This window comes from Myotis davidii, unplaced genomic scaffold (genome assembly GCF_000327345.1).
Source record: "Myotis davidii unplaced genomic scaffold, ASM32734v1 scaffold533, whole genome shotgun sequence".
NCBI lineage: Eukaryota > Metazoa > Chordata > Mammalia > Chiroptera > Vespertilionidae > Myotis > Myotis davidii.
This window is the reverse complement of record NW_006285996.1, coordinates 443,461-452,963: the sequence shown is the minus strand read 5'-3', so window position 1 is coordinate 452,963 and position 9,503 is coordinate 443,461. Positions and strand designations below refer to the sequence as shown.

Here is a 9,503-nt window from a genome sequence, read left to right as displayed (position 1 = left end):
GGTGCCCCCGGGGACGAGACGGAGGACGTGGACTTCCTGTCTGGGCTGGAACTGGTCGATCTGCTGGACCCCCGGCGATCGGACTGGCCCCTGGAGGGGCGAGGACTGCACCCTCCATCTTGCCTTGGGTCCTCCATTTTTGGACAGAGCCATGTGCTTCTTCCTGGAAGAAGCCTCTGTTAGCCACACCCAGGATTTCTCTGGACTAACCAATAATAATCAAGGGAAGTGCACGCCATCACTATGACCACATCCTGTGTAATGAGACACACACTTGCGCCTGGCCAATCGGCGGGGCCCACAGTCCCCTCTCCTGCCCTTACTCACCCCCCCTATAAAACCCCCGTCCCATCAGGCCTCGCGCTCTTGGCCACTAGGCTTGCCGTTGTGACGGTGAGTCTGGTGAACGGGGAGCGCAAGCTAGCTTGAATTAAAAGCTTGAATTAAAGGGCACTTTGCTTTTGCATTGGAATGGCTGGCTCCCTGATGGGCACTTGGGAATCTTGGAATCTGGGCACAACACATTCCCTGTGTTTGTCTCCTTCTTACTCCTCCCACCCTGCCCCCCCATTCTCCTTTCCCTTGTGAGCCTGAGCCCTGCCTCCCTACCTCTTATTAACACCCCCCGCCCCCAATCCCCTGCCATGTTCACTGGTTTCTCTTTTAAACCTTCCCCTTTCCTCTCTTGGACCTGCTTTCAGCCCCGCCTGAGCACACTTTGATATTAAAGCTTCTGTTCAGGGGGCATTAACCCCTGGCCCAGGGCCCAGCCCCGGCCAGGCCTTTGCCGCCCCCCCTTCCTCAGCCTCCCTGCCGCCGTCCTCCTCCCATTCCCTGCCCGGGACGCCCCAACTTCTAGTCAAAGTACACTTAATGCGCCACAAACCTAATCCTGGCCAGTGTCTTTGGGGTCCAGCCCTCAGGGATGAAAGGGGTACCCTCCTTAGTGTCTGACTCTGCCCCAGGTAAGCTGCACCTCCCCTCCCAGAGCGGGGCGCCCAGCCCAGCAAGGGTGGTTGAGGCCCATGTGTCCCAGGCGCTGCTGCCATGAAGCAGGAGCACCTCCGCCCAGAAGGCCTTGGACCATCCACCACTCTATCCCAGGACCCACGGGCACCTCCCTGCCAACAGCCCATGCTGGGGGCCATCGCCCTCCTCCCACGTCTGGGCGGGGTTCTGCGCCACCCCCTCCTGCATGCAGCCTGCGTTTCCTTCCCTTTTCCATTCCTGAGTCTTATTCTTGTTCCCTTTCTGTATTTCTGTTTCTCCTCTCAGACTGTCTGCATGCAGGCCTGCCTTCCTCTCCCTCTCCTTTCTTATCCCCTCCTATCATATCCCATCCTACCTACCCCGGGCCTCACAGTTGCCTGAGCAGGGAGTGGGATGCAGCCTGCTGACTGGTCGTTACATGATGGCGTCCTGACCAATTTGCGTATTATCCTATTATTAGATAGACTAGAGGCCCGTTGCAGGAAGATTCCTGCTAGAATAGGGCTTCCTGAGACTGGAGCGAAGCAGAGAAGGGAGGGAAGCCCACCAAGGCAGGCTTCGCTTCCTTCTCCGCTGCCTCCCTCCCTCCCTTCACCGCTTTGCCCTTGGCTCCCTCCTTTTTCTGCCACCTGGGCTCTCTCCCTTCTCTGCAGCTTTGCTCCCTTGCCAGGTCACGGATCCAAGACCCGGATCCCCCGGGCAGCATCGGGCGGTGCCAGCCCCGCCTTGCCGGGTCAGGGATCTAGGGCCGGGTCCCGTGGGCAGCGTCGCGTGCTGCCAGGCCCGCCTTGCCGGTCTGTGCTGCCCGTCCCACCTGCAGTATGCAAATTTAACAGCCATCTTTGTTGGGTTAATTTGCATACTCTTCTGACTGGTTGATGGGCGTAGCGAAGGTACGGTCAATTAGCATCTTTGTCTTTTATTAGTGCAGATAGTTCAGTACCAGGAGTGAGGCCTGAATGAGTTTAGCTCTCCAGTCACCTCTAGAGGGTGCCAGGGAGATTCGGACTTTCACCTTAGTCCTTTTTTTTTTTTTTTTTAAGTTCAATACCTCTTTTATTTCTTTTTTTAAATTGTATTTTTTTCTTTATTAATTAAGGTATTACATACGTGTCCTTATCATCTTAGTCTTTATGCAACTCACACCTACAGTACTTGCTACTCCACCACCCTTCTTTCTTCTCTTTTTAATGACTTTGTCTTAGCTCTTACTTTTGGAAATAAACTTCTGTTTCACAAAAACTTTTTTAAAGTCAACATTAATAAAGAAGGCAAGGTGAAAGTGACTGGGAGGAAAACTACCCAATCCACAAGAAAATCTGTTCCTTCTACTGTGCTTCAAGGGAGGAAGCAGCTAGGGGCCAGACAACTGGGACGGGGTAGACACTGCAGAAGTGTCTCCCTGGAGCCCCCAGTTAGTATTTAATGTTCTCAAAGGGTGGAACCCAAGGTACCCAAGTAGATATATATTCCCTTCCCTGGGGCTGTCTTCCATTAGTGTCAAGTTCTTGGAGCTATCAGAGTCACTTTTTACTTTGAACAGAATAAGATGAAGGCAAGAAAGAAGAGGAAGAATGATTTATCTTATCTTTAGAAGAAGAGAAGATATATACCTCTTATCAGAAACTAGGTAAGCAGGTGCAATACTAAAGAAATCCTTTCTAAAATTTCAACCATTATTTGCCATCCAAACTAATTAGGAAGTCCAAGATAGAAAATATTTCAACAAACATGACCTAAACTAAAGTAAAAACTGGGAAATCTGGAAAAATCAACTCTTAATTCACTTTTAACACTTTGCAATGAAAACATAACAAAACCTTAACTTATACAGTGTTCTTTCTTTCACAAGGCCTTTAACAATGGGCTTCCCTTGGAATTATATGAGTAGCCCATGATAAAATGACTTTTCCATACACACAGACTGTTTATTCTCAGATTATAGCTGTATGACAGGATAATGTACACATCTTTATCAAATGAGTCAAGTAGTAGTAACTAGTATTTTCTTTACTTGACCCTCAATTTCCATAGATGTCATTATCCCCATTTCCAAAATGGGACATAAACTTTGCTAAAAATCATAGAACAAATTACTAACATGACCTAAGACAGAACCCAAGCTGCTTGAAACACCTCATTCAGCACAGACCTTGCCACCTTCATAGCCAACACATCACACCACCATGAGTTTAGATATTAATACTTTGTAACAATTCCTCACAAAGGTCAAGTCTTCAAAGGCTTAAAATCACTTATTATAAGTGAAAGATCCTGCCAAAATAGCAAATTATAAAGCAGTGCAATATTCCAGGGCTCTATTTCCTGCACTGTTGATACCTACAGTTGAAAAGTCCAGGTCTCCACCTGTGAGATTTCTTCAGCTGACAAGAAGCAAAAGCCCCCAAGTTCAGGAACAATAATGCCCCCTTGGAGACTCCATTCCACGTTCTGGTGAGCTTCTTCAGAGCAGTCTGGTACTCTCAGCCATGAGCTGCGATGAGCTGTTTCTCCCCTAAAGAAACAGCACACAGTTCCTGATCTTCTTGCAAGTTTTCTTTCACAAAAACTATGCATTTCATGTTATATTTGATGTCAAAGGGCACTTTGATGGTAAGGACTAGTGTCTGAATGTTACAGCTTATGCCAGTGAATGTTCAATGCAGAGTGCCTGATGCCAAGACACAGCAGTCAGAACTAACCCAGTCTTCTTCTGTTGCTCACACCTCAGAATCTGTGATGAGCCAAGCAGTGAGAAGCAGTGGGAAACACAGGAAGCTTTACTGTTTTGGAAGTTAGCATTTTCAGAGGGATGTCTCATGCAGCCTTGACTTGTCATAAATCCAATTTCTTCAGCTGTTCATATGTCACAAAGAACTACAATTATTGGTTAAGGCTGACAAAGAAAATGCCATCTGAACTCCAACAAATAAAAATAAATCTTCAAATAGCAAACTTACCAACAAATATATCTGGGCAGACCACATGCTATAACATGGTTAAATACGAGGGCTCCATCCTAACTATTCCGAAAGATCTACCCATTAGCCTTCCCAAGGTCAGCTTGGAACAGGAAGATCACAGCTGACATACACACATAAAAATCCCTTAGCATCAGCTCTGAGAGTTTCTTCTAAGATTATACCCACACTGCCTAGCTTTTGTGACTTTACTGAGGTGGGAAGACATTACCGTAAATTCTGTGTGAAAGAGAAACACAGCAATCCCTGGGAAGCTCTCCCCAAGGGTTTCTGCTAGGCAGGCCTCCATAAGGGGAGAGGCACAGATAAAGAGAAATAAGAGGATGGTGACACCAACATTCTCTACCTTATAATTCTGCCCTTTCATGTCTAATGAACTGCCACTTCTTTCCTACCCCCCACTTTGGCATACAGGAATAGTGCTGATAGGCCGAATCATTCTAGAGCTAATTACTATTTATCCTTTGGTACTCTCTAAAATAAACATTCTAGAGCACTGCAACCAAACCACTTCCTTCCCAAGGGTGGCTGGGATATAAAATCAACCCAGCCTCTCTCTGAAATCTTAAATAATCTAAGCTTTTAGAATAGTCTAAGTAAAAAATTTTATTGATATCATTACCTTTCAATAACACCATCATTAAACCAAGATTCATAGTGCCTAGCACAGAGATTTTATACCTCCTGAAAAAGAAACTGAACAGCCCAGCTGGTGTTGCTCAGTGGTTAAGAGTCAACCTATGAATCAGGAGGTTATGCAAGGTTCGCTTCTTGGTCAGGGCACATGCCCAGGTTGCAGGCTTGGTCCTCAGTAGGGGTTATGCAGGAGGCAGCCGATCAATAATCCTCTCTCATCATTGATGTTTCTATACCTCTTTCCTTCTCCCTTCTTCTCTCAGAAATCAATAAAAACATATTTTTAAAAGAACTGAACAGTTACTTCTTGAATCAGAGGAACATAAAAGACTAAAAATCAACTTCAAATTATAATAACATGATAGTTTACACAAACAATATTTTAGCTATCTTTTTTCACATCTACTACAACAGAAAAGGATACAATGATATTCCAAGGACCAAGTCTCAACCAATTTGGCCAAAACCCTTTATAGAGAGCAAAAAATCCTTCTTTCTTCCATGTCTGTTATAAAAGGGGGAGAAAGTTAATTTGCAACTTTCCAATTATGTCAAATACATTAATAATAGTATCCCGACTGAACCAAAGTATTTTTCTTAAAAATAAAATCCTGCTTCAAAGGACTAAGAAATCATTGTCCTCTGCCTCTTTTTGGTCTTTAAAGGCTTCTGCATAGGTGACAACTAAGGCTCCATGCCAAACCATCCCACACCCAAAGCAGGCAAACAACAGTTGAATGAGTAAGAAATGAGATTTAACAATTCCAACCAGAGTCTTTTGCCTCTTTTCCATTTGGGCCCACAAACAACTCAGACATAAGGAAACAAAGCAATGGTGGTAAAGATATAGTTCAGAGCACCACTATTTCATGTTGTTGGATGAATTATAAATAAGTATCTTTGCTTCATTAAAGCAATACTTAAAGTCTAGCATCATGCCAGAAAATGGAAACCACAAAAGTGCCCCCCTAAACTTTGGTTGCTGGCAATCCAGTAGGGGAGACACTGGCAAACTTCTGTCCACTCGTAAGCAATAGGCCCGATTATTTAAACTAAGTATTACAGTAAGATTGATGTGTTCCTTTGTGAGATGTCTGAATGAAGGGGACTCATTCCAGTTTGACTCAATAGGTAGGATAAATTTGCTCATTTCATATCCCTTATTGTTATTAATTATACTAATAAGACTTACCAAATTATTTCTGGCACTATGCTGTTTTATGTAGGCATTATTTTTACAATGACCCTATGATACACGTACTATTATTGTCCCATTTCACTTATGAGGAAACTGAAGTATAGAGGCTTTATCTTGACCAAAGTCACACAATTACAAGTGACAGATCCACAGGTCTATCTTACTATAAACCCTGTGTTTTAAAATGATAAGAAACTTGTAATAAGTGGGCCAGATGGAAGCTAATGAGCTAAGAGAGGAATTCCCAACTCTACAAAGATGGACATTCTCACCTGTAACAAGCAATCCAGGGTACCCATGTACCCAGAGCATCTGCCATCACGAAGGACTCTCTGATTCATCATACGTGTCCTCACAACATCCACAGGGTTGGAGGCCAGAGCCCCAGCCAGACCACAGGTGAAGCTTGAGCTAGGAAAGATACCATTAGAGAAACAAAAAGGTCACTACCACCATCAAAGACAGGAAACAGCCTCCTCCCAAACTATGTTAAAGTAACATGGAACAAGGTGAAATGTATCAAAAATAAGGACCATATCTAGAGAGCTGTACAAACTTCTTTTTTTAAAAAATATATTTCATTGATTTTTTTATAGAGAGGAAGAGGGAGAGGGATAGAGTTAGAAACATCAATCAGCTGCCTCCTGCACACCCCCCACTGGGGATGTACCCACAACCAAAGTATATGCCCTTGACCGGAATCGAACCCGGGACCCTTCAGTCCACAGGCTGACACTCCATCCACTGAGCCAAACCGGTCAGAGCTGTACAAACTTCTTAAACACCAGCACTGATTATACTGGCTTATAAATTCCAGCCTCAGCTAAGAATATCTCGGAGGTTCTAGAATGTCAAAGAATCATAGAAACATGAAGGGACATTCTCCAAGAATGATCTATTACAGTGATTTTAAACTTTATTCATCTCATGGCAAACATAAGCTAATTACTAAAATTCTGTGGCACACCAGAAACTATTTAATTTTATTTATTTACTTTTTTACTGATTTGACAAAACTGGGTATAATTTTGATTCATTCACACTGACGGCTAATGTTGTGCTGGCTGTTGTCATTTTTTTGACAATTTAATGGAAAAGAAGTCAGTACCCCTGACTGAATAGTCAGGTATTGCATGTTTTAAAAATTCTGTGGCACACCCATTGAAAATTGCTGATCTATTGCATCTATTCACCTATAAGTAGAAATCAGAGTAACTTTAGTCATCTCATGACCATATGTTTCTTCAATAATTAAACACCAGCACTGATTATACTGGCTTATAAATTCCAACCTCGGCTAAGAATATCTCGGAGGTTCTAGAATGTCAAAGAATCATAGAAACATGAAGGGACATTCTCCAAGGATGATCTATTACAGTGATTTTAAACTTTATTCATCTCATGGCTCTGGCCTCCAACCCTGTGGATGTTGTGAGGACACGTATGATGAATCAGAGAGTCCTTCGTGATGGCACATGACCATATGTTTCTTCAAAGATTTCCTCAATGGAATGCCCACTAGGGGCTCAGCTTCTACTAAACTTTCAGTCTCACAAGACTGCCACAGACCACACCTAGTTCAATTAACTCAGAGCAGCATTTCTCAACTTCAGCACTAAGATTTTGAACCAATAATTCTTTGTCATGTAGGTCTGTTCTGTTGTAAGATGTTTAGCAGCTTCTTGGCCTCTACCTAGTAGATGCCAATAGTACTTCCCTACTCATAACTATAGGAACAGTCTCCAGAAATTGCCAAATGTCCCAAATGGGCTAAATTGCTCCACAGTTGATTAAACTATGATGTATCCAATACTAATCTGCAGCTATTAAAAATAAATGAGGTCTATTTGTACTGCTATCGAAAGATATTTGGAATAGATTAAATTTTAAAAATCAAATAAGAAAGCCCTGGCCAGGTGGCTCAGTCAGTTGGAACATTGTCTCACACACCAAAAGGTTGTAGGCTCAATTCCCAGGCAGAGCACATATCTAGATTTCAGGTTAGATCCCGGGTTGGGGTGAGTATAAGAGGCAACCAATCGATTGTTTCAGATCTAGGTTTCTCTTGGGGAAAAAAAAATACACACATACACACACACACACACACACACACACACACACACACCACATCCTTGGGTGAGGATTAAAAAGCAAGTAAGAGAGGCAAATATTGCATAGTATCATTTATACATGAAATCTAAAAACAAACAAAACTACTCCAACTCACCCGGCTGGCATGGCTCAGTGGTTGAGCCTTGACCTATGAACCAGGAGATAATGGTTCAATTCCGGGTCAGGGCACATGCCTGGGTTGCAGGCTTGGTCCCCAGTAGGGGGCATGGAGGAGGCAGCCGATCAATGATTCTCTCTCATCAATGATGTTTCTATCTCTCTCCCTCTCCCTTCCTCTCTGAAAACAATAAAAATATATTTAAAAAAAAAAAAAAACAAAGAAAGAACTATTACAACTCATAGAAACAAAGAGTAGAAAAGTATTTGTCAGTGGCTAGGGGATGGGGAAAATAGGGAGACAGTAAAAGGGTACAAATTTTCAGTTATAAGATGAATAAGGTCTGAGGACCTAACATATAACATGGTGACTATAGTTGATAACACTGCATTTTATAAATGAAATCTGCTAAGAGAATAGAACTTAAATGTTTTCACATGCACACAAAAGGATAAACATGTGAGGTGTGTAAGTTGATGGGGAAAATCCTTTAACAATGTATACATATTAAATCATCATATTGTACACTTTAAGTATCTTTCAATTTTACTTGTCAATACCTTAATAAAGATGAAAAATAATTCAAAAGGGGGGAAACAAAGCATATTTGTGTAATGAAGCACATGTAATATACTTTTGTAGACATATTTGCATATGCATAGAAAACACCTGGAAGGTACTTACCAAACTGTTAACAATTCCTACCTATGTAAAGGGATAAGACTGTTAATTTTTCCTGGTTCACTTCTGTATTGTAATTTTTCAAATATGAGGATATAATATTTTTATAATAGCTTTAAAATTTCTATAAATTTGTAGCAAATTTTCACCCTAAACTCATGCAATCCTAAAATATAATTTAAAAATCCATAAACATACAGGAAGTGAGTATACACAGTGTCTCCCATCAGGCCCGAGAGAATCAGATGCTTCTTGGTGAGGTCGTAAACTGGCAGCTCCACACCAACAACAATAGCAGCCCTCTGAGCAGTAAGAGACACGCCCTGGGTAAACACATTAGTAACAGGGATTCAGACATCTCTCCTGTTGGCAGGTAGAAATATACATAGAGTAGAAAAGACCAGAGTGTAAAAAGTCAGGCGCTCCAACATTGAATTCTGATTTTGTCACTAACTTTATGACCTTGGACAGACCTTGGCCAGGACAGTAACCTCTCAGAGCCTCCAGTTTCCTTGTACATACAGAGAGGATAGTACTGGGTGATCTTTAGGATCTATTCTATGAATATTTTAAAAAGCACTAGTGCCCTGGCTGGTTTGGCTCAGTGGATTGAGCGTCGGCCTGCAGACTGAAGGGTCCCGGGTTCAATTCCAATTGGGGGCATGCAGGAGGCAGCTGATCAATGGTTCCCTCTCATCATTAATGTTTCTATTTCTCTCTTTCGCTTCCTCTCTGAAATCAATAAAATAATAAATGTTTAAAAACTGGATGAGAAACATTTGTATAA

At 42.5% G+C, this 9,503-nt stretch overlaps 1 protein-coding gene across 7 annotated transcripts in view; it reads right to left on the bottom strand.

Moving 5' to 3' along the window:
• Positions 1-2,415: 2,415 nt before the first annotated feature.
• Positions 2,416-9,503, bottom strand: part of SLC25A30 (solute carrier family 25 member 30) — a 25,006-nt gene continuing 17,918 nt past the window's right edge. For all 7 annotated transcript variants that reach the window (XM_006757178.2, XM_006757179.2, XM_006757183.2 and 4 more), the window contains 4 exons: positions 8,915-9,039; positions 6,078-6,216; positions 5,032-5,112; positions 2,416-3,867 (listed from right to left, as the gene is read on the bottom strand). In XM_006757178.2, the coding sequence (XP_006757241.1) occupies positions 3,826-3,867; positions 5,032-5,112; positions 6,078-6,216; positions 8,915-9,039 (387 nt within the window). In that variant the 3' untranslated portion in view covers positions 2,416-3,825. The remainder of the gene's footprint in view (positions 3,868-5,031; positions 5,113-6,077; positions 6,217-8,914; positions 9,040-9,503) is intronic.